This window comes from Oryctolagus cuniculus, chromosome 5 (assembly GCF_051225735.1).
Source record: "Oryctolagus cuniculus isolate XC-2025 breed Fujian yellow rabbit chromosome 5, ASM5122573v1, whole genome shotgun sequence".
In the NCBI taxonomy this organism is placed as follows: Eukaryota; Metazoa; Chordata; class Mammalia; order Lagomorpha; family Leporidae; genus Oryctolagus; species Oryctolagus cuniculus.
In genome coordinates this window covers 135,949,549-135,974,695 of record NC_142871.1, presented here as the reverse complement: position 1 = coordinate 135,974,695, position 25,147 = coordinate 135,949,549, and the positions used below count along the sequence as shown (strand labels likewise).

Below are 25,147 nucleotides of genomic sequence, written 5' to 3'. Positions count from 1 at the left end.
CACGGCTAATGCTATCAAGCAGTATGATGCAGTCTCCCCCAAAACCAGCCGACAACTTCCTGGGAAGGACCCATGAGAACATTCCTCCAGGGCTCTGTGAAGTGAAACCCTCCCCAAGGTGCACCCAGCAAGGGCACAATGGAGTATACAGTAAGCGCTCAGTGCCTGTCTGTCTCCTACCTCTCTCACTATCCCATCCTACCCTACTCAGGAACCTCCAGGTGCCCTTTCCCCCAGTCCCCAGAGCACCGTGCAAGCAGGGTCCCCACTCAACACCCCATTTGGCACAGGAAGAGAGGTCTTTCGGACGGATAGGAAAGCACATCAGACATCGAGCTGGTGGGTGTCACCTGTCACTCCATCCTTTCCAAACTAAGGATGAAGCTTCCAGTTACTGTGGAGCAGCAGCTAGGTGGCTCCAGGCTCCCAGCTCCCTCACTCGAAACTCCTTTTCCTAAGACTGGAGAAGCAGGGAGAAGCAAGCAGTTGGGGAGCCAGGGACAGTGAAAGCAATGAATATAGAAGGTTGAGAACTTGCCAGGAGAGACAGAACTGCTGTCCTGAACTCGTGTGTGGAGGGGGCAGGAAAGCCTGTGTCCTCGGATGGAAACTACGGTGGCAGACAGGTTGTGGGGAACTCTGCATTGGTCTCATGCCTGGGGACGATCACCATCTCTCCTCCACACAAAGATGGGCTGCAGTGGGCCAGGCTGCTTGCACCTGCTGGGTAAAAGGTGCTTTGAGGAGTGAGGCACTGATAACAGCCGCTGTGAGAGCTGGGGCACCCGCCCGTCACTGCCCTAAATCCCACAGCAAGTGGACTGCAGTGCAGGCAGCCTGCCTACTCCCAGCTGTGCACCTGCCAGCATTCGCCTGATAAAGTGGCTGCGAGTGCGGAGAGCCACGGTGCTTCTGGGCTCTGTCCCAGGGCTGAACCTGCAGAGGCAGAGACTAGAGTTTGCCCTTTGACCTGCATCCCTTCACTGTTACACTTTACCCCACAGATGAGCTGAGGCCTTGTGGGCGCATGAGTTCACAGACCAACATAGTCAGGCAGCTAAGGAATAAACCACAAGCACCACAAACATGAGCAACAAACTGGAAACCAAATACAAGTGCACTTCAAAACACTCATGGAAAACAGAATTAAAAATGAGGGCGTTTTTTGGTGCAAAAAAAAAAATTTGAAATCCATGTACATAAGGGATCTTCTAAAAGTTAATGAGAGGCCGGCGCTGCAGCTCAATAGGCTAATCCTCCGCCTTGCGGCGCCGGCACATCGGGTTCTAGTCCTGGTCGGGGTGCCAGATTCTTTCCCGGTTGCCCCTCTTCCAGGCCAGCTCTCTGCTGTGGCCCAGGAGGGCAGTGGAGGATGGCCCAAGTGCTTGGGCCCTGCACCCCATGGGAGACCAGGAGAAGCACCTGGCTCCTGCCTTCAGATCAGCGCAATGCGCTGGCCGTGGCGGCCATTGGAGGGTCAACCAACAGCAAAAGGAAGATCTTTCTCTCTCTCTCTCTCTCACTATCCACTCTGCCTGTCAAAAAAAAAAAAAAAAAAGAAAAGAAAAAAAAGTTAATGAGAGGGGCCCGCACTGTGGCATAACGGGTAAATCCGCCGCCTGAAGTACCAGCATCCCATATGGGTGCCAGTTTGAGTCCCAGCTGCTCCACTTCCGATCCAGCTCTCTGCTGTGGCCTGGGAAAGCAGAAGATGGCCCAAGGGCTTGGGCCCCTGCACCCACATGGCAGGCCCAGAGGAAGCTCCTGGTTCCTGGCTTCAGATCAGCACAGCTCCGGCCATTGTGGCCATCTGAGGAGTGAACCAGCAGATGAAAGACCCCCCCACCACGCCTTCCCTTCTCTCTCTGTAACTGTGACTTCCAAGTAAAGAAATAAATCTTTTTTAAAAAGTTAATGAGAAATGTACTATTATTAAACTATGCATGAATAGAAATTCCATTTTCCATCAGTTCTTCAAAGTTAACCTTGTTTTAGCTAATGAAGAATTACAAAAAAATAAGCAAGAATTTTAAAAGATGACATGAATTTAACAATATTTAACTTAATTAAACTGTAATAAAATATCCGCAACATAAGGTAAAAACATTACTTTATTAAAATAAAGGATAATCTTAGTTGTTAAAACTGTACCAGGCATTCAGTCTAGATGTTATGATGCCAGTTAAGATAACTTTGTCACACAATAAAGTGCCTGGGTTCAATTCCCGGCTCCAGTTCTTGACTCCAGTTTCCTGTTAATGCAGATCCTGGAAGGCAGTGATGATGGCTCAAGTAATTGGGCGCCTGTCGCTCATGTGGAAGACCTGCCATGTGTGCCCAGCTCCAGGCTTTGGCCCAGCACAATCCTGGCCTTTGTGGGCAGGTGGGCAGTGAACTATTGGATGGGAGTTCTCTCTCTCTCTCTAGCTCTCTCTCTGACTCAAATAAGTTAATTTTTAAAATTTTTAAAAGATTTGTTCAGGGGGCCGGCGCCATGGCTCACTTGGTGTCGCTCCCCCTCTTCGCGGAGGAACGACACTAAACCCTGCCTAGGCTTCATATCCGAGTCACGGCACCATTATGTCGCTCCCCCTCTTCGTGGAGGAACGACACAGGACCCTGCGCTGTTCTTTTGTCTGCTCGGCCCTCCCCGGGTTTGCTGCTGGTTCTTCCCGGGTTGGCTACCGTCCCTTCCACCTCCGTGGAAGGGCGGTTCCCCCTAGCCACTTTCCCAACTTCCGCGGGGGAGCAGCACACCGCCGGCCGGCTCTCTCGGGGGCTGCACAGGTGTTCCTTCAGATAGATGTTCCCCTTAGATGTTCCTGGTGCATGTTGTCTCTCTCTTCCTTTATAGTCCTCTTCCACCAATCCCAACTCTGCTACCCACACGCCGAGTACGCTGCTCTCCTCCAATCAGGAGTAGGTCCTACAGTTTATTGGTTGAACTGGAGGCAGCTGTGTAGAAGCTGTTTTCTCCTCTCCCAGCGCCATATTGTGGGAGAGCAGATGCATAGAATAAGTCTTAATTCCAGTAACTTAGTCTAGTCCGAGTTGCTCCCCACAACTTGGTTAATCCTCCACCTGCAGTGCCAGCAACCCATTTGGGCGCCGGGTTCTAGTCCTGGTTGCTTCTCTTCTGGTCCAGCTCTCTGCTGTGGCCCAGGAGAGCAGTGGAGGATGGCCCAAGTACTTGGACCCCTGCACCCACGTGGGAGACCAGGAAGAAGCACCCGGCTCCTGGCTTCGGATCAGTGCAGCACTGGCCATAGTGGGCATTTGGGGAGTGAACCAGTGGAAGGAAGACCTTTCTCTCTGTCTCTCTCTCTCACTGTCTATAACTCTACCTGCCAAAAAAAAAAAAAAAAAAGATAAAATATTTGTTCGTTCAATCATTCATTTATTTATTTGAACAACAGAGTTAGAGAGAAGGAGAGTTAGAAAGAGAGCAACAGACATATTCCATCCAATGGTTCAGTCCCCAAATTGCTGCAATGGCTGAGGCTGGAGGAGGCAGAAGCCAGGAGCCAAAGAACTCCATCTGGTCTCCCACATGGGTGGCAGGAGCCGTATCACCTGGGCCATCTTCCGCTGCTTTTTCAGGTGCAGTAGCAGGGAGCTGGGTTGAAAGTGGAGCAGCCAGGACTTGAACTGGTGTCCATACATGATGCCAGTGCTGTAGGTGGCTGCTTAACCAACTCAGCCACAATGGCAGCCCCTGATTTTTTTTTAATTTTCCAAAAACACTTTAACCATAGAAATAACAAATACTATAGATGGAACAAGCAACAGATATATGTTCTTGAAGAATAATTTAGTGAGGTGACAGATGAGAAGTGTTCCCGAAAGAGAGCAGGAAATAATAAAGATAAGAAAAATATAACAGAAAGCTCAGGAAAATGTAGATTAGAAATAAAAGTGTTAGCATCTAGACAATAAAAAGACTCACAATAAGAGAAAATAGAGAATATTTGAGTAGGCAATAAGTAATGAATTTGCCAAAATTTTTAAAATGATGGGGAGAGTGTTTGGTGCAGTAGTTAGGATGCTGCTTATCCCATATCCCATATCAAAGTGCCTGGTTCAAGTCCTGGATGAGCCTTCAGTTCTAGCTTCCTGCTAATGCACACCCTGGGGGCTGGCAAGTGAGTCCCTACCACTGATCTGGGAGATCTGGGTGGAGTTCCTCACTCCTGGCTCCAACCTGACCCAGCTCCAACCATTGTGGGTATTTGGAGAGTGAGCCAGTGGATAGAAGATCTCAATCTCTTTCTCTCTCTCTTTTTCTCTCTCTCTCTCTTTTTCTCTCTCTCTCTCTCTTAAATAAATGAAAATGAATAAATAAATAAAAATATAGATTTTTTAAATGATGAAATACCTTGCTCAGAATTAAGGGCACAGAAAGTATCAAATAACAGCAACTATAACACACATACACACACACACTTAAGCTCATTATGAGATAATTATACAAAAAACTTACAGAGAGAAATAACACATAATCAATTAAAGAATAAGAATCAAATTAATGTCAGACTTTAAGCGGCATCAATGAATGCAAAAAGAAAATGTTTTTATAGTAGTGGGGGAAGGTAAGCTGGACCCACAAGTTTAACATACATCCACACTCCTGTTCAAAGATGATGCAGGACGAACATAGCCTTATGCATACAAAGTCTTAGAGCCCAAAACTCAAAGACATTCTTGGGGGCTGGGTGTTTGGTGCAACAGGTAAATAATGGTTTGGGATGCCCTCAATCCCATATCAGAGTGGCTAGCTTGAGTCCTGGCTCCACTTCCAATCCAGCTTCCTGCTAATGCACACTTTAGGAGGCAGCATATAATGCCCAAGTACCTGGGTCCCTGTCACCCATGTGGGAGACTCAGATGGAGTTCCTGGCCTCTGGTTTGGGTCTGCCCAGCCCTGGCTGTTGGGGCAATTTGGAGAATGATTCCCCTCTTTCTCTCTCTCTCTCTCTCTCTCTCTCTCTCTGACATCCTGCCTTTCAAATAAAGAAATAAATCTTTTTAAAAGAGAAAAAACAATCAAGGATATCAAGAATATTTACAAGTGAATACAAATTAAAACACAACCCTATAGAAGGGTATCAAAAGCAAAACACAGAGGGGAAATTTTTACCTTTAAATACACTTATCAGGAAACAACAACAACAAAAAAAGCTAAAGTTGAATGAACTAAGGATTTAGCTCAGAAGTTTGATAAAGGGGAACAGAGAAACTAAAAAGAAGGAAGGAAACAATAAAGATAAGAATAGCGATCAACAAAATAGAGAACCAAGTAATGAAAGAGATTGGCGAAAATAAAAGCTGGCCTTTGAGAAAAATATTTGGATGTTTTTCCAGAAAATAGAGTGAAGAACAAAATCTGCCCAGTTCATTATACAGAGGAATTTTCATTATGAAAGCAAACAAGAAAATACAATAAAAACAAGCTTTATGCCCATGCTTTATAAAAGTAAATACAATACCCTAAGTAAAATATTAAATAACAACAGTAAATATGTAACTGTAAGATAAACAATTTTATTTCAGAAATTCAAATATGTTTCACATCAAAAAGTTCTCAGGAAATACTATATTAGTAGATGAAGAAGGAAAGTACATAAAGTTAAATAAATCAGTGTTGGAAAACCATTTTTTTTATTTCAACAACTATTTACACATATTTAAAGTGTTGGTGTTAGTATTTGGCCTAGAGGCTTGGGTGTTTGTTGGGATGCCCACATTCCATGTCAAAGAACTAGGTTCAAGTCTCAGCTCAGACCCTGGACTTGAACCCTGGATTTGAGTCTCCAGCTTCCTGCTAAGGAGACCCTGAGAAGTAGCACGTGATACCCCAAGTAGTTGGGTTCCTACCATCCCTGTGGGAGACCTGGCTCCTGGAAATAAGCCACTGTGGGCATTTGGGAAGTGGACCAGGGGATGAGAGATATCTCGCTGTGTCTCTCTAACTCCATTTCTACCTTTCTCTCTCTATTATAAGAAATAAAAATAAAAGCTCTAAAATAACACATACCAAAATACAGTTACCCCAGAATACAAGATTAAGTTCCGGTGTTCTATAACACAGTATGGTGACTATAGTTCACAACAACTTACTATATATTTTAAAAAGAACTAGAAGAGAGGATTTTGGAATTCCCCATCATAGAGAAATGATAAATGTTGGGGCCAGTGTTGTGGCATAGTGGGTAAAGCCACTGCCTGAGACACCAGCACCCCTATGGGCACCTGTTCAAATCCCGGCTGCTCCACTTCCCAACCAGCTCCCTGCTAATGTGCCTTTGAAAGCAGCGGATGGCCCAAATATTTGGGCCTCCGAACCCACATGGAAGGCCCTAATGGGGCTCCTTGCTTCGGCCTGGTTCATCCTTGGTTGTTACAGCTATTTGGGGAGTGAACCAGCAGATGGAAGATCTCTCCCTCTCTGCCTCTCTCTCTGTCTCTCCCTCCCTCTCTCTATGTAACTCTGCCTCTCAAATAAATAAATAAGTCTTAAAAAAAAAAAACAGAAACAGAAATGATATTTAAGTAGATGGAAGTGCTAATTACCTTGATTTTCTCATTACACGTTGTAAACATGTATCAAATTATCACACTGTACCCAATAAATACGTTCACTTATTATATGCCAATTTTTTAAATCTTTTTTTAAGATTTATTTATTTATTTGAAAGTCAAAGTTACACAGAAAGATGGAGAGGCAGAGAGAGAAAGAGAGAGCTCTTCCATCCGCTGGTTCACTCCCTAACTGGCCACAACAGCCAGAGCTGTGCTGATCCAAAGCCAGGAGCCAGGAGCTTCTTCCCGGTCTGCCATTTGGGTGCAGGGGCCCAAGGACCTGGGCCATCTTCTACTGCTATCCCAGGCCATAGCAGATAGCTGGATGGGAAGTGGAGCAGCCGGGACTTGAGCCATCACCCATAAGGGATGCTGGCACTGCAGGAGGCGGCTTTACCCACTACGCCACAGCATTGGCTCCAATATGTGAATTTTTAAAAAAATTATTTATTTATTTATTTAAGGGCAGAGTTATAGACAGAGAGAGGGAGAGACAGAGAGAGGTCCTCTATCCACTGCTTCACTTCCAGACAAACACCATGGAAATCACTGGGACCCCAGTCCTACTAGCACCAGAAAGAGCACACGGGGATCCCAGACTCCAGCCCCTCCAGGCTATAAGACGCCCCTACAGTGGCCCCGAGATGACCAAGGAGTCCATCTCTGCAGACCAGCGATGAGGCCCCTGCACAGGACATCATGGAGAAGGGGGGTCGGAGGGAGAACGCCTGCCCAGCAGTGATGGAGATGCCTAACAGAAGTGCTCTAAACAGAACAGAGATGGTGAAATGGTGATGCTGCGACGAGAAAGAACAATGTGAGTAAACACAACAGATTTTTCTTCTTCTGAGTTTTCTGAATTATGATAGCTCATTGAAGCAAAAAGAATGACACTGTCTAATGTAGTTCTTTCCTTTTCTTTTAAAAGATTTGTTTTATTTATTTGAAAGGGTTAGAGGAAGGGAGAGAAAAAGAGAGAGAGAGCGAGAGAGAGCGCTTTCATCCCCTGGTTCACTCCCCAAATGGCCAAAATGACCAGGGTTGTATTGGGCTAAGCCAGGAGCCAGGAGCTTCCAGGTCTCCCACATGTGTGCAAGGGCCCAAGTATTTGGGTCATCTTCCACTGCTTTCCCAGGCATATTAGCATCTAAGGTAGTTCTAAATGCACATAGAGGAATTTACGAGATAATTACATTTTAAGTGAGACTAGAGAGATGGGACATAGAGCGAGGCAAGGTTTCTATAATGCTGACACCAGTGGACTATAACTTATGTGTACCTGTAATACCTAAAGCAGTCACTCAAAAGTTATACAAAGAGAGAAACTCCCAAACACTACAGAAAAATACATTGGGATCACAAAAAAATATTCAGGTAAGCCACCGAAAGGCAGAACAAAGTGAACAAGAAAATTTAAAATGGAGATGAAAAAGATGATAACAATAAAGTGACATAATTAAACCCAAGTACATTGCTACAGAAAGTGTCATTTCCCACAGATTCCTGTGTTGAAGGCCTTACTCCCAATGGCACTATCTTTAGAGACAGGGCCCTTTCAGAAGTAATTCAGGTTGGGGCCAATGCTGTGGTGTAGTGGGTAAGCCTCTGCCTGCAGTGCCAGCATCTCATATGGGTGCCGATTTGAGTCCTGGCTGCTCCACTTCTGATCTAGCTCTCTGCTAAGCCTGGGAGAATAGTAGAAGATGGTCCAAGTCCTTGGGTCCCTGCACCAGCATGGGAGACCCAGAAGAAGCTCCTGGATCCTGGCTTCGGATTGGTGCAACTCTGGCCGTTGCAGCCAATTAGGGAGTAAGCCAGCAGATGGAAGACCTCTCTCTCTCTCTCTCTCTCTCTCTCTCTCTCTGCCTCTCCTTCTCTCTGTGTGTAACTCTGACTTTCAAATAAATAAATAAATCTCCAGCCGGCGCCACAGCTCAACAGGCTAATCCTCCGCCTTGCGGCGCCGGCACTCCGTGTTCTAGTCCCAGTCGGGGTGCCGGATTCTGTCCTGGTTGCCCCTCTTCCAGGCCAGCTCTCTGCTATGGCCTGGGAATGCAGTGGAGGATGGCCCAAGTGCTTGGGCCCTGCACCCCATGGGAGACCAGGAGAAGCACCTGGCTCCTGCCATCGGATCAGCGTGATGCGCCGGCCGCAGCACGCCAGCCGTGGCGGCCATTGGAGGGTGAACCAATGGCAAAAGGAAAACCTTTCTCTCTGTCTCTCTCTCTCACTGTCCACTCTGGCTGTCAAAAAAAATAAATAAATAAATAAATAAAATAAACAAATAAATAAGTAAATCTTTTTTTTTTAAAGAAGTAATTCAGGTTAAATGAGGTTGTAAGGGTAGGGCTCTAATCTGATAGGATTAGTGTCCTTTTAGGCATAGGAAGAGAGACAAAATGATGTGCTTTATGCTCTCTCCCTCTCCCCCTCCTTCCCTCCCTTCTTCCTTCCTCCCCACCTGACCAGTGAAAAGGTGGCAACTCACTGCAAGCCAGGAAGAGCCCTGACCAGAAGCCACGCTGGCACCCAGATTCCAGACTTCCAGCCTCCCGAGTGTGACTTAAACATCAAGTCACTGATCTATGCTGTTCTGTTATGGCAGCCCAGGAAGATCAATACACACATCAATAATTACATTAAATACAAATGGTCTAAATGCATCACCTAGAAGACAGAGTTTAGCCATGGGTTTTTAAAAAGTGAACCAGATACACTACCTACAAGAAACCCAGTTCAAATATAACAATAGAGGCAAGTTAAAATTAAAAGGACAGAAAAAGAATTATTGTGCAATCATTCATCAAAAGAAAACAGGAGTGAATGTACTATTAACAGACAAAGAAGCAAACATCAGGGGCCAGCGCTGTGGCACAATGGATTAAAGCTCTGGCCTACAGCACCAGCATCCCATAATGACTGCTCCACTTCTGATCCAGCTCTCTCCTAATGCTCCTGGGAGCACAGCAGAGGATGGCCCAAGTCCTTGGGCCCCTGTACCTATGTGGAAGACCTGGAAGAATCTTCTGGCTCCTGGCTTCAGATCGACTCAGCTCAAGCCATTGCAACCATTTAGGGAGTGAACCAGTGGATGGAAGACCTCTTTCTCTCTGTCTATATCTCTCTGTAACTCTGTCTTTCAAATAAATAAAATAAATCTTAAAAAAAAAAAAAAAAGGCCGGCACCGCGGCTCACGAGGCTAATCCTCCGCCTGCGGCGCTGGCACTCCAGGTTCTATTCCCGGTTGGGGTGCCAGATTCTGTCCCGGTTGCTCCTCTTCCAGTCCAGCTTTCTGCTGTGGCCCAGGAGGGCAGTGGAGGATGACCCAAGTGCTTGGGCCCTGCACCAGCATGGGAGACCAGGAGGAAGCACCTGGCTCCTGGCTTCAGATCAGCACAAGCGCACTGGCCGTAGCAGCCATTTAGGGGGTGAACCAATGGAAAAGGAAGACCTTTCTCCTGTCTCTCTCTCTCTCTCACTAAATCTGCGTGTCCAAAAGAAGAAGAAGAAGAAGAAGGAGGAGGAGGAGGAGGAGGAGGAGGAGGAGGAGGAGGAGGAGGAGGAGGAGGAAGCATCAGAACAAAGATAATTACCAGGAGGAAATATGGACTTTTTTAAGAACAAGAGTCCATCTACCAACAAGATATAATAATCGTAAATGTTTATGCACAAAACAAGAGTGGCAAGTGAGGGTAAAGAGGGGGATGTTTGGTGCAGAGCCACTAAGATTTTCCTTAGGATGCCGGTTACCCATATCAGAGTGACTGGGTGTGAGTTCCAGCTACATATCCGACTCCAGCTTCCTACTAAAGAATATCTATCCCAGGAGGCAGCAGGTGATGGCTCAAGTACATGGGTCCCTGTCACCCTTGTGGGAGACCTGGACTGGCTGCTAGCTGGCCCTGCCTTAGCTGTCACAGGCATTTGTGGAGTGAATCAGCAGATAGGAGCTCTCTACACTATCTTTATCTCTGCCTTTCAAATAGAATGAAAATAAATAAAGAAAAATTAAAAGAACAATGGAACTACAGACTTAACTGTAAAGTGATAAACCATTTTGAAAAAAATAGGAGAAAATCTTCAGGATTTAGAGCCAGGCAACAAATTCTTGGACTTGACACCAAAAGCATGACACATAAGAGGAAAAATGGATCTCATTGAAATTAAAACCTATAAGAAAGTGAAAGACCTATAAGAGAGTGAAAAGGCAAGGTACAGAATACAAGGAAGTGTTTTTGAGTCATATATGCAATGAAGGACTCATATCTAGAACATATAAAAATTCAACAACAGAGAAGCTGGCGTTGTAGCGTGGTGTGCTGGCATCCCATATCAGAATGCCAAATCAGGAGCCAGCGCTACGGCGCAGCAGGTAAACACCCTGGACTGAGGTGCCAGCATCCCATATGGGTGCCAGTTCAAGACCCCACGGCTCCACTTCCGATCCAGCTCTCTGCTGTGGCCTGGGAAAGCAGTAGAAGATGGCCCAAGTCCTTGGGCCCCTGCACCCATGTGGAAGACCCAGAAGAGGCTCCTGGCTCCTGGCTTTGGATCAGCTCAACTCTGGCTGTTGCAGTCATTTGGGGAGTGAACCAGTGTGTGGAAGACCTCTGTCTCTCTCTCTCTCTCTCTGCCTCTCTGCCTCTCCTCTCTCTGTGTGACTCTGACTTGCAAATAAATAAATAAATCTTTATTAAAAAAAAAGAATGTCAAATCAAGTCCCAAATGCTCTACTTCTGATCTAGCCTTCTGGTAATGTACCTGGGAAGGCAGCAGCAGATGGGCCAAGTACCTGTGTCCCTGCCACCCATGTGGGAGACCAGGATAGAGTTTCTTGGAGACTATTGTGGGAGTGAACCAGCAGACAGAGGATATCTCTCTCTCTCTCCCTTTCTCTCTCTCTCACAGTCTTCCAAATTAATAATTTTTAAATGAAAGTAATAAAATTCAATTAGAAAATGAGAAAAAGGCATGAAGAGATATTTCACTGAAGAGGAAATACAGATGCCAAAAAAGCACATGAAAAGATGTTCAACATCATTCAGATATTAAGAAAATGCAAATTAAAACCACAATGGGATTTCACCACACACCTATCAAGATGGCTAAGCTAAAAAATAATGACAATACCAATCCCAAGGGGGATGCAGAAAAAGTGAATCACTCACACACTGCTGGTGCAGCCACTCTGGGAAACAATTTGGAAGTGCTTCTTTAAAAACCAAAGTGCAACCACCATATAATTCAGCAATTATACTCCTGGGCATTTGTCCCAGAGAAATGAAAACTTCGTCCACATGAAACCCTGCACATGAATGCTTATAGCAGCTGTATTCACATTAGCACATGTAGATATTTGCATCATTCACAATGACAAAGAAGTGGAAATAACACTGATCCACATCAACAGGTGAATGAGTAAAAAAATGTGGTACACACCTACACACCAGAATATCCTTCAGCCTTGAAAACAGAGCACTGCTGCATGGTACAACATGGGATGGGGAAACGTTTTTCAAAAGATTTTTTTATTTATTTGAAAGAGTTACAGAGAGGGGTAGAGACAGAGAGAGAGAAGTCTTCCATTCCATTGGTTCACTCCCCAAATGACTGCAGTGGTCAGAGCTGAGCTGATCTGAAGCCAGGAGCCAGGAGCTTCTTCTGGGTCTTCCATGTGGGTGCAGGGGCCCAAGGACTTGGGTCATCTTCCACTGATTTCCAGACCATAGCAGAGAGCTGGATGGGAAGTGGAGCAGCTGGGACTTGAACCAGCGCCCATATGGGATGATGGCACTGTAGGCAGAAGTTTTACCCACTACATCACAGCGCCGGCCCCAACATGGGGAAACTTTAAAGATATTATGCTAAATGGAATAGCTAAGTGAAAAACTGAGTATACTTATATGAGGTAATAGAAACAAAGTAGAATGGGGGTTACAGTGGATGCAGAGAGAAGAAATGGTTGCTATGTAATGGATACAAAGCTCTGGTTTTACTAGATGAAAAAAATTTTTGGAGATTGGTTGCAGAACAGTGTGAAGATATTTAACACTACTCAACTATACATTTAAAATGGGTAAGATGGCAAGTTTTATGTTACACATTTTTAACCACAATTTTCTAAAAAATTGTTTACATTTCTCTATGCCAGAAAAATTGACATGAAAATAAAATCACAATGAGATACCAATCACAACAGCAGCAAAAGCTTCAAAATTTCTGAGTTAACTGGACACACAAAAGACCACTATGAAAAAGTGAATTTCAAAAACCATAAAAAGAGTGAATAGGACAATTTGAATAAATGGGAAAATTCCCTCTACTTTTACATAGGATGAATAAATATTAAAAAGAAGTCAAGGGGCCAATGCTGTGGTGTAGTGGGTAAAGCCACCACCTGCAGTGCCGGCATCTCATTTAGGCACTGGTTTGAGTCCCGGCTGCTCCACTTCTGATCCAGCACTCTGCTATGGCCTGGGACAGCAGTAGAAGATGGTCCAAGACCTTGGGCCCCTGCACCCCTGTGGGAAACCCAGAGGAGGCTTCTGGCTCCTGGCTTTGGATCAAAGCAAATCTGGCCATTGCAGCCATCTGGGGAGTGAGCCAGCAGATGGAAGACCTCTCTCTCTCTCTCTCTATCCCACTCTCTCTCTGCCTCTGCCTCTCTGTAACTCTGGCTTTCAAATACATAAATGAATCTTTTTTTAAAAATTGTTCTATAAATTCAACATAACCTGAAACAAAATTCAAGTTCATCAATAAACTTACTGTAAAAGATGAATGAAAAAAAATAGAGATCTACAAAGAGTTACCCAACTGTTGGAGGTGGAGCAGGAAGAACCAGAAAGGAGTGTTCTCCTGGGTCCTCCAGCAAGAAACTACAAACTTAATCTTCTCTTGCTTCTAAGTCTTGGCTGCCATCCAAACCAAGCAAGCCCAAGTTTTGTAGCTCTCTTCCCACCGTCAGCATTGCCTTCTTGCCTTTGTGCTGTGATGAACCAACTGTCCTCCATCTGTCCTTCCAGACCCAGCCTCCACACTTCCTGCTGGCTGCCCAGGGCGCTGACCTACAGGACATCGACAGGCTCCACCTTCTGAAGTCTCAGCTTGAGAACAGAGGAGAGTGAGGTCAGAGTGTCCATTCTCTTGGCTGTCTCCTCGCAGAGTCACCTTGAGCTAGCTGTGTCCCTGGGCTGAAGGGCATTGCTCCTGGCAGGGTGGTGACTCCCCAGGACTCTCTCTGCTAAATTCCAGTAACCCTTCCTGTCCCTGGCCTCTGCATAGTAAGAGTTCAGCTGCTGCTGACTCCAGCTTGCTGTGCTATTCTCCACCTACTTCTTTGCAGTCAAATCCTTGAACTCCCCTATTTTAAGTTTGCCACCTGCTTTCTGTTGAGACCCTGATTCAATGAAAGTCATTTCTTCTTTCCCTGCTCCAGACCAGCCTGGCCAGGTGCTCATGGAAGCCTCACTTGCAATGGAAGAGGAAGGGTATTCAGAGCCAGTAAGCTCCCCTTCTGGAAGGAAAATGTACGAACTCAGGTCCTCTCCTCTTCCTGCAGCTCTTGGGGACAGCTCTGGTCAAGGAGTTGCAGGAAGTAGCAAGAACAAAACCCTCATGCCTTGCTTCAAGGCAGCTTGAGGGCTCTTGGGAATGGAATGCTTTCCAACCAAAAGCAGAGTGGAAAGGGGGTTGAACTCTACCCTCAACTGTCATTGATTTGACCAATTTTACTTTGGAAACAGAATTGCTTGGGAAAACAGCATAAAAGGAATTTTTACAAGAAGTCATTGAGATTAAATGTCAATTTTTTTCTGCTCCTTTCACATAAATGTGAGCATGGGTAGAGTCGAAGAGAACTTGGAGCTAGGGGTGTTCTCTACTTCAGAAAAGAACACCAGGGGCCGGTGCTGTGGCACAGTGTATTAAAGCCTTGGCCTGAAGCACCGGCATCCCATATGGGCACCGGTTCTAGTCCCAGCTGCTCCTCTTCCAATCCAGCTCTCTGCTGTGGCCTGGGAAAGCAGTGGAAGATGGCCCAAGTCCTTGGGCCCCTGCACCCACATGGAAGACCCGGAAGAAGCTCCTGGCTCCTGGCTTCGAATCAGTGCAGCTCCAGCCATTGCGGTCATCTGGGGAGTGAACCAGCAGATTGAAGACCTCTCTCTCAGCCTCTACTTCTCTCTGTAACTCTGTCTTTCAAAATAAATAAAATAAAATAAATCTTAAAAAAAAAAAAAAAAAAAAACAGGCCGGCGCCGCGGCTCACTAGGCTAATCCTCCGCCTAGTGGTGCTGGCACACCAGGTTCTAGTCCCGGTCCGGGCGCCGGATTCTGTCCCAGCTGCCCCTCTTCCAGGCCAGCTCTCTGCTGTGGCCAGGGAGTGCAGTGGAGGATGGCCAAGTACTTGGGCCTTGCACCCCATGGGAGACCAGGATAAGTACCTGGCTCCTGCCATCGGATCAGCACGGTGCGCCAGCCGCAGCGTGCCGGCCGCGGCAACCATTGGAAGGTGAACCAACAGCAAAGGAAGACCTTTCTCTCTGTCTCTCTCTCTTTCTCACTGTCCACTCTGCCTGTCAAAAAATAAAAATAAATAAAAATAAAAGAACACCAAAGCTTCACTCTCCCATTGTGTATTTGGGTTTTATTCCCATAGCCTTTAATGTTCCAAAGGAAAACCTCAAACCTGAGGTCAACACATTGCTCTAAAATATTCAGAGCTGTCCTAAAGATTGGAGGGAGTCCCGCAATGTGCTTGCCTCATGGACACAGACTCAGTTCTTTTATCGGACAGAGTTGGACTTGATCTTGAAAGTCAATTCCAGCTCAAGTTCAGCTCTTAAAACAAACAAGATATTGAAGGAGAGAACAACTCATTGTGCTGCTTGTATTAGGGGTGTGTGTGTGTGTGTGTATGTGTCTGTGTCTCAGCCCCATGTTCGCCCTCCCTCCGCTCTCCTTCCCTTCCTCCTACCTTTCTGGCTCTCCAACCTGCTTCTCAGTCCCCTCTCCTGGAGGCCATCCCCCATGACCGCTTTCATATCTTTCTTCCAGGCACCCTGGTGCTTTGTGTAATGACAAATGTGCTCTCTTTTCTATCCATACTAATCTGGCTCCCAGGATTCTGGGACACCCTATAGCACTTTTTCCTGTTCCTTGCCTGGAAGGGGACAGACAGCTTTCCCTATGAAACAAAAGAATCTACAAAGTTAGAGCAGAGAAAAGCCAACACGGGCAATCTCCAGAGTGAGAACTGGAAACGGCTCCGTCACCTGACTCTCTCCTTCTTCCCCTGGGTTCCTGTCCCCTTGATCCCCACTGCTATGATGAGATCCAGCCCTTCAGATGTGAGGATTCCCCTTCAAAACCGCCCAGGTGTAGACCAGAAGCCCCATGCTCAGACCTGACTGGACTTTCAAAAGAAATGTGCATTGTCAAACATGCAAATCCAAACACAAGCACAGGGAATGAAAATGAAATATAAAACTGGTAAAAAAAAAATGTAGCCATTAATTTCTGATCCTACATTTATCAACTAGTTTCCCTAACACACAGTATGCTTCTTCCTGTCATCTATGGGCTTGCCCAGAGAACAGCCATTTGAATTCATGAACAATGTCTCTGGGATTGCTCCTGTAAATTCTTCCCAGAAGGGATTCCCTAATCACAGGGATCCTTCCAGAAAAGCCATGGATATGGTGGAGACCAACTCATTGGTTGGACAAACAATGAGCACTTACTTTAGGCATCAAGTTTACATGAACAAGGTTACCCCTGCCTTCTCCAGACCCCTACCCATACAGCAACAGTCTAGGGACAGGGGATTCTAGCACTGATGACCACCCCTCCTTCCCACCCACAGCTACCTTGGATGGGAGCCCACACAAAGATCAACACACAATCTGTCTTCTGACCCCTGCCCCCAGCTCAACAGAAGCTGACCCTGACCTTCCGTGTTCCCACACAGACCCACACCCAAAGCCTTTGTTCTCTCTCCACAGTCCTGTTCAGTTAGGCTCCTGCAGCACTTGTCTTCATTTATTTTCTGTCTTTGCCTGCAGTTAAGTACCCAACTCTAATTCCACGATTTCACAACCTAACTTTCTGTGTCCAGCAGGTGTCTCCCCTCTCTGGAAAACAAGCAGGGTCAGATGGTGTCCTCTCTCTACAGTGTGAAATCTACTCCCCAGCAGTGGGTGCCTCTTGGGATTTGCATGCCAGAGAATCAGGGAGTGGCCCTCTAAGGAGGGTGATCACCAGCATGAGGGTCTTCAGAACAAAGGAATCTACTTATTTCCAACCCAGGTAGTCAAACACCCTACTGAGAATTTGTTCTTGGACCTTGGATCTTGCTTCCTTCATCTGTGACACGCAGGGAACAATCAGTTCCTTACAGAAAAGAAGAGGACGCAAACATGAAGTATTTGGCCCAGTGCTGAGTAAAGGATAAGCACTCAAAATATGTCCCTAGGGTTTGGAAGATACAGCTTTCTAGAACACAAATCTGGAGGCAAACTCTGAATCCTGACTACCTCAGAGTCTGGTTCAAAGTTGTGAAGAGGATCAAATAAAATAATAAAGTAAGGCATCTGGCCCCAACGTCCGGCTCAGAACGCTGAATAACTGATACTAGCTAGTGTCACTACTGCAGGCTTGCTGTTATGTGTCTTCCCCATTGACAAGTGGAACTCACTGAACACTCATAAGACTTCCTAAAGGTGAAGTAACTATTGATTCCCTTCGTCTCTCTCACTCCATGACTCCATCTAATCATAGTTTAATTTCTGCTTATAAATGACAAATCCAAAAAAGGTCCCCAGTTTTGCTATGTCCAGATGGGAAAATGAGAGGAGGCACTGACTCCTCCACTCAAGTGAGAAAGAATCAACCTCAGCCCTGGCTCTGTAGGATTCCTCCCCCAGGACTCCTGGAAAAAGATACAAAGCATAAAATATGCACCAGAGTTTATTCCCCAGAGACAATCACCAGTGACTCATCACTCTCTGTGGCACAAGGGGAACCCAGGAGGGCCTTAAACTTCCCTCTCCAGATTACATTTACCAAAGAAATACAATTTTGGATGATAAGTTGATTACAAAACATTCCCAGGAATTAGTTTCCTCAAGCTGCAAGGTTTACATTGGAGGTGGGGCTGGTACACTCAAAGAACTTGGGGGGCAGGAATCCAAGAAAACTTGGAGGTGTGACGATTTTGGGGTAGACACGGTGTCATCATCAGGAGTTTGCATGTACAGAAGTCTGCCTCTAGGTAATGTGTCGTCCTGTAAAAGAAATACAAAGGAGTCAATGAGGCTTCAGATCAGCTGCCCCCCAACCTTCTCCGCGTATTGAGAATTTTAGGTCACCAGCTGAGACAAAGAAATCTCCTTCAGTCCCTGTCCATAGACACCCTGTTGAGTAGAAGAGGAAGATGTCGCCTAATCCCAAAAACAGCAGTTTAAAGCATGCCCTTGGCCACATCTTCATGCAAGCTCACTCCTATTAAGCACCATTGACCAAACCCAACATGGACTCCCCACCCTGTTACTTCCACCCCCTCAAAAGGACCCACAGGCAAAGAGACCAAAAGAGATGTTACCTTACGGATAATTGGACCCAGGGAGGGGAGTGTAGCCTAGGAGAGAAACACACTTGATTAAACCAGTCTTTGTGGATCAAAGTGTCTAGCATTATTCAGAGCAATCAGAGGAGGAAGGAGACAGTCAGCCACCAACAGAAGGTGGGCAGAGACTGGGAGCAGGAGTGGGGCCAGGAGTTCAAGCAGGCACTCACTAGAGAAGCCGTACTTCCGCCAGCAGATCAAACCAAGGGAGAAGATAATGGAGCCCACACCCAGAGTCACTACCGACACAGAAACCTTCACCGTCAACGTGGGGGACAGCCCAGGTGCTGCAAAAAATAGAAAATTACTAGGACCAATCTCTGTGGCTCACTCTCAGAGAAACTTAATTTGCTGCAATCCCCACACAGAAGATTCAAAGCTCCTTTACCCCAGTTCAAAGAGTCTAGTTCACACCAACCCACTCCAAGAAAATGACCTTTCTTCAAACTCCTACCCTGTGGACCTCCACACCAAGAACAACTGTGAGAAGCAAGCACCCCAACTTCCAGTGCCTCTCTATTAAAGTGAGGCATCTCAAGACATCTTTCTTGGGGCCAGTGTTGTGGCGTAGCAGGTAAAAGCTGCTGCCTGCAACTCCGGCATCCCATACAGGCACTGGTTCGTGTCCTGGCTGCTCCACTTCCAATCCAGCTGCCTGCAGCAGAGGATGCTTGAACCCCTGCCATCCATGTCGGAGACCTGGATGAAGCTCCTGGCTTCAACCTGGCTCAGCTCTGGCTGTTGCTGCCCGCTGGGGAGTGAACCAGCAGATGGAAAACTTCTCTCTTCCTCTCACTCTTTCAAATAAATAATAAATCTCTGGTTTTTTTTCAATTCTCTGGTTTTTAAAAGACATCTTTTCCCAGGGGCATCCACACTGGGATAAGGGGTTCCTCACTCGCCTCTTCATTGCCACTGGTTTTGTTTGTCCCCTTACTCGCTCCAGTTGAGCAGTTTCCTATACAGTGTTTTTCCATGTTTCCCGATCTCCATCGGTTCAATCTCATGATTTATCCTAGTTATTGTGTGTCCTCTATATCAACATTTCCCATTTATCTTCAGGACTCATCTCTAGCCAACCACCCTCCCAAACTTCCTGGAGCTGGTCCTAACCTGAATCATGCCCCACTCCAACACCAAGGGAGACTCCTGGTGTACCCTTATTGGAGCCTTTCCCCCCAGGAGAGCTCAAGTGAACATAAGAGTTTCAATCTCTTCTCTGTTCCCTGTTCTCTGGCCAGCTGCCCAGGAAGCTGTGACTCCCGAGTCTGGGACACTGTGCCCTAGTCCTTTGTGGACAAAACCCTTCCTCTTCCTCATTTCTTCCTCTTTCACTGGGAGAATTCTCTCCCAGGAATCCTCACGTCCATATATAACTTCTCCCACAATCTTTAATCCTGGGGTTCAGTGATAATTAGTTCCTTACCTATTATCTCCCAAGCACACACAGCCACGTATCTACTATCCAGTATTATTACCCCAATGTGCTTGAAAGAGCAACCCAAATTCAGCCGGCGCCGTGGCTCAATAGGCTAATCCTCCACCTTGCGGCGCCGGCACACCGGGTTCTAGTCCCGGTCGGGGCACCGGATTCTGTCCCGGTTGCCCCTCTTCCAGACCAGCTCTCTGCTATGGCCAGGGAGTGCAGTGGAGGATGGCCCAAGTGCTTGGGCCCTGCACCCCACGGGAGACCAGGAAAAGCACCTGGATCCTGGCTCCTGCCATCGGATCAACGCGGTGCGCCGGCTGCAGCGGCGGCCATTGGAGGGTGAACCAACGGCAAAGGAAGACCTTTCTCTCTCTGTCTCTCTCTCACTGTCCACTCTGCCTATCAAAAATAAAATAAAATAAAAAATAAATAAAAAAAAAAAAGAGCAACCCAAATTCAGGACTGCCCCATGCCAGGATAAAGTCTCCCTTCTTCTTCAACCTTCATGATTTCTTCATCTCTCATTCTTGCCCTGACCATAGAAAAGTGGAAATCTGAGGAGCCTGGATAGCAGATTACAACTCTGAGTTCTGAAAATGAGCTTACCAAATCTACATCCTCTTTGTGGGGCAATCATGTTCCTTTCCCACCCTCAAACACAGACATAGCAACAGCAGCCACAACACAAAAACAGTAACTTCTCACGGCTTCATCTCACTGCCCCTTCTCTGCTCAAAAATCACTCCCCTCTCCCAACTCCTCCAGACTCACTTTGCATGGTCAGCATCTCCCTCTCTATCAGGAAGTTATCCATATCTCATTCCCTCTGCCAAAATATTGATGCACAGGGATGTTTCATCCGCCAGCTTCCAGTATCTACCGGCTTTAACTCTACTTCCTCCCACACACTTACTCCAGTTCTGTAGGATGGGCTCAGGTGCCCCAATGTGCTCCACCACACAGGTGTATGTATCCCCGTAAGAGGGAGTGAGGGCTAAATGAGAGAGGGTCTGGTATGTCCAGTCTCCATTGGGCTGCGCAGTCTTCTCCATACTGCTATGAGGGATGACAAGTTGCCCGTTCTTCATCCATGTGATGGTCACATCTGCTGGGTAGAAGCCCCACACATAGCAAGCCAGCATCACGGGCTCCCTTGTGTTAAAAGGAGTGGTTTGGGCTACTTGTACAGTTGGTGGTCCTACACAGGAGGAAAAAAAAAGACATGATCAGGAAGGAAGCTGGCCTTTTGGCCTTTTCTCCAACCTGACTTCTCTTCTATTGCAACTGTTCACTGATTCTGCCAACCTACTTCCCGGCATGCACATGACTGTCATTACTTGAAAGTGAGAACTTGGAATTTATTCCTGTTTCAACGCTTTCTCTTTTGCATTCCTTCACTGTCCTTTTATTTCTCTTCTCCTTCAAAATCATGTTTGATCACAATTCATAAAAGCCATATATAAACTTCAAGTTGTTTCAGAACTCATTGTATTTATTTCTGGGGTGAGCACTTGGCATCATGCTTGGGATGCATACATCCCATATGAGAGTACTTGAGTTGGAGTCCTGGTTCTGCTCCTGATTCCAGCTTCCTGCTAATGCAGACCCTGGGAGGCAGCAGGCGATGGCTCAAGTAGCTGGTCCTCACCACCTATGTTGGGGATCCAGATTGAGTTTCCAGCTGCTGGCTTTGGCCAGGACCCACCCTGGCTGGTATTCCTGGCTGCTGCAGGTATTGGGGGAGTGAACCAACAAATGAGAATCTATGTCTTTCCTGCCTTCTCTCTCTCTCTCTCCCTCTCATCTATCTACCTTTCAAATAAATAAATAAATTTTCAAAGAAAAGAAGTCATTGTATTTATGTCAAATACTTAAGCTTGAAAATGTATAAGCCGGCACTGTGGCACAGCAGGTAAGGCCACCGCTTGCAGCGCCAGCATCCCATATGGATGCTAATGCTAATAGTTACAAGGTAGGGAAAAATTTTCCCAGCTCTTGTTTAACAAATTAATTTGCTAAATAAAGCCTTTTCTCCTTGGATAGTTTAGGAAACAAACCTAACTCAGAACCATTAAATTGGTGATTAGAAACATCCAAATCAATGAGATTGCTAATTTATTCTCCTAGATGACCATCCTTCTAATTAATACCTTAGTATACTTCAAACAAAATCTCAAATAAAGATTCCAGGAAATTATGTGGAAATGCAGGTTTTCCAGCCTGTATCCCCCGATGTTTTCACTGAATGGCTCTGGAGTGGTGCCCAGGGGCTTACATTTTTAACAGGCCCCTCCCCGTTCAGAAATCATGACTGAAGTCTCACTGCTCTCCCCACGGAGAGCTTCCAGTTTGCTTTCACAAACCTCAAGCCATTCTCAGTGCAAAGGATTCAGAATCAAAGAGAAGGTATGTCAAGCATTCCCATGCTTGGATCCACCCAGATCCAGAACACCAGCAACTGGGATAAAGAGCCACAGACACTGGGAAAAGCCACTTAGCTCCTCTGACACAAGCTCAGTGAACCTGGATCTGCATCCTGGGCTGCTCTGGCCTCTGCCTGCTCTTTCCCCAGAAGCTTCTCACAGGTGCACACATCACCTCCTCTTTACTCCTAGTCTGTCTCCCTCCACCACCTGGGTGCCCTTGAGCTTCAACCCTTCCTCTTTCAACATTCCAGTTTCCCACATTTTCTTCCCTGCCCAAACCTCAATCCTGTTCCTGCTGAGGACTCTTCCCCTGCCCCCCTCTCCTAAATGTGCTCCCCAACCTCCCCTCTGCATCCCTCCCTCCTCACGTGTTCTGTGGGTCAGTGATGTCCAGAAAGGCTGAGTGTGTGTGCCACAGTTCTTGAGTCCATTGTGCAGGCGCTGCAGCAGGGTATCACTGTGGTTAAGGTACTCTGAGATGCTTATGGCCAAGGGATTCAGTACCCCAAATTCAACAGGGGTTAGTTGGCCCTCCTGTGGATCCCAGCAGGTTAGCAGATCCTTGTTGAAGGAGATACAATATGTGAAATCCCTTGGAGTCCCATCATCATCCAACAAACAAGTACTTTCCACGTGAGCCACAAAGCCACCTGGAGGTGTGAGAAAAGGGAGGGCAGGTCAGCGACATAATAAAAAATACCAGTTTGGGGACAGGGGTTTGACACAGTATTTAAGTTACTGCTTGGGATGCCTACATCCATATCAGAAACCCTGGGTTAGAATCCTGGCTCTGCTCTCAACTCCAGCTTCCTATTCATGCACACTAAGGGACCAGCAGATGATAACCAAAGTATTGGGTATATGTCACCCAGTCCTGGTTGGAGACCTGGATTGAGTTCCTGACTGAAGCATGCATTTGGGGGAGTGAACCAGCAGGGATGGAATTCTCTCTCTCTCTCTTTCTCTCTTTCTCTCTTTCTCTCTCTCAGATAAATAAATACAAATTTAACATACATTTAGTCTCCGCACAGAGCTCCTAGACCCTACTAATTTCCTGAGTGATAGGGTGTTAAGCACATCTTTTTTCTAGTCTTCTGTTTTTGTTTTCACCTGGGTTTCAGACACAGAATTCCTAGTCCCTTGGAATTCCCTGGTGACAGGCGCCTCTTCCATCCTAATGAGGTGACTCCTGGTAAGCTCCTGGATGGGAGCTAGTCACCAGGAAAATCAACTCCATGATTCTCTGCTCTCCGGGAAGGGGAGAGGGCTGGACGTTGAGGGAATATCAGTCGCGTTTCTGAAATGAAGCCTCCACTAACACCCCTGAACAACTGCGTTTGGAGACCCCAGCCCACGAGCACGTGCTGGGAGCGTGGTACACCCCGACTCCGTGGGGACAGAATCTTGCACCTGTGACCCCTCCAGACCTTGCCTATGCACCACTTCCTCTGACTCTTCATCTGTGTCCTTTAAAAATAGCCTTTGCAATAAATCAGCAATAGTAAGTAAACTATGTGGGGAGGAGGGTTCTATGAATGTCTCTAGCAAATTATCAAACCCCAGGAGGGGGTCATGGGGACAGACCCCAAGACCACCTTGGGAACAAGTTGTACAAAAGTGGGCTGCTTCTGCTTGTGACTGGCGTCTGAAGTGAGAACAGCCTCCTGGGATTCAGCCCTTCACCTGTGGGGCCTGTGTTAACTCCAGTTCTTGTCATCATTGGATTGAACTGTCAGGTACCCAGCTACAGAGGAGAATCAGGCAGCAGGGGAAAAAAGCTTCCACATCTGGTGGCAGAAGTGTTGAGCAAGAACGTACAAAAGAGAAAAGCATTGGTTTTTCCTGTATGCAGCTGGCGACCCAGGCCTCAGCTATACCTGGAGAATCTGGCACAGATTTCCCGCCCGAGCAGGTTTACTGATGCGGCTCACAAGCCACAGTCTCTGAGACCCTCGGCTAAGGAAACAGGTGGCAGTGGCAGAGAAATTGTTAGAACTGGTTTCCCTCTGAAGAGAGAGACACTCAGTGTGGTAGAGAAATTGTCCGGGATTATTTGCATGTTTAAACAGGACAATTAACCCAGAACCCAGACCTTTATCAAGCCAAGTTGCTGAGAAGGGGAAAGGGCTCCAACAGGCAGTGCCAGCCTTGCTCAGTGCTGGAAATCGCATGAAATAGTTCACCCCGCACGCATTTACAAAGTGCCAGCGCTGTGCCGGGAGCTAGGGACCAAGCAGTGAACAAGACGAGCACCGTCCTGGCTATGTGCCAAGGCGGGGAGCTCCATCAGTCAAATCATTACACTGCTGAAGTTCTACTAACATTGCACCAAAAAAGGTTGCAAAGTGCTGTGAGAATATACAACAGGGAGACAAACTAGTCTCGGGTGTTCAAGTCCAGTAACAAAACGGAACGCCCTCCGCGCCGAAGCAGACGCCGGGGAAGAGAGGGGCCGGGAGGAAATAGTGCTTACCTGCTCCCGTGCAGCCCAGGCTGAAGCCCAGCAGCAACGGCAGAAGGGCGCTCATGCTCTGTGAAGACGTGGGGAGCCCAGTCCCCTGGACCAGCTCTTCCAGGGGCCGGGGGTCCTCTCCTGCCCCGAAAGCCCCAGCCTGGGTGACGATAACCAGACACACAGCAGAATACGGCACTCCCCAGGTCCCTTGGTCTCCGTCAGATGAATGAGTCGGCCCTACCCAGCTCCTGTTCCCACGGGCTCAGGGGTCCGCTGTCCCAAACCGAGTTGCCAGATCGGCTAGGTAGGCGGGGAAAGATGCAAGGACAAATCATTGAATGCCTTAGTGCAGCATCATCGGTTACTAGGTAAACCTCATCCTGCCTCAGCCTTAGACCTCAGGACGCCTGATCCCTTTCTTCGTTCCTTGTGAAGCAACTGTTCTGTAGGTGGATTTCTCTAGGTCGGCAGAGAGAATCAACTGAATATTCTCAAGTGCACGCAGCCGGCTCTGCTCTGGTTTACCCTTGCACTCCCACATGGCTGGGGCCACACAGCCTCCCTTGTTCCTTAAAGGGAGGATTCCTAGGACATTCCGCGAGTCCTGGCTCTGTCCTGTCACTCGGAGGTG

General features: G+C 46.9%; 1 protein-coding gene across 2 annotated transcripts; it reads right to left on the bottom strand.

Annotated features, from left to right (window-relative positions):
- Positions 1 to 17,530: 17,530 nt before the first annotated feature.
- Positions 17,531 to 24,780, bottom strand: RLA-DMB (histocompatibility antigen DM heterodimer light chain-like). 2 transcript variants are annotated; one of them, NM_001190433.2, is given in 6 exon segments: positions 17,673 to 17,865; positions 18,183 to 18,218; positions 18,377 to 18,493; positions 20,549 to 20,833; positions 22,430 to 22,711; positions 24,535 to 24,767. In NM_001190433.2, coding segments are annotated over 5 exon segments (774 nt in total). In that variant the 5' UTR covers positions 24,590 to 24,767; the 3' UTR covers positions 17,673 to 17,865; position 18,183.
- Positions 24,781 to 25,147: the final 367 nt, after the last annotated feature.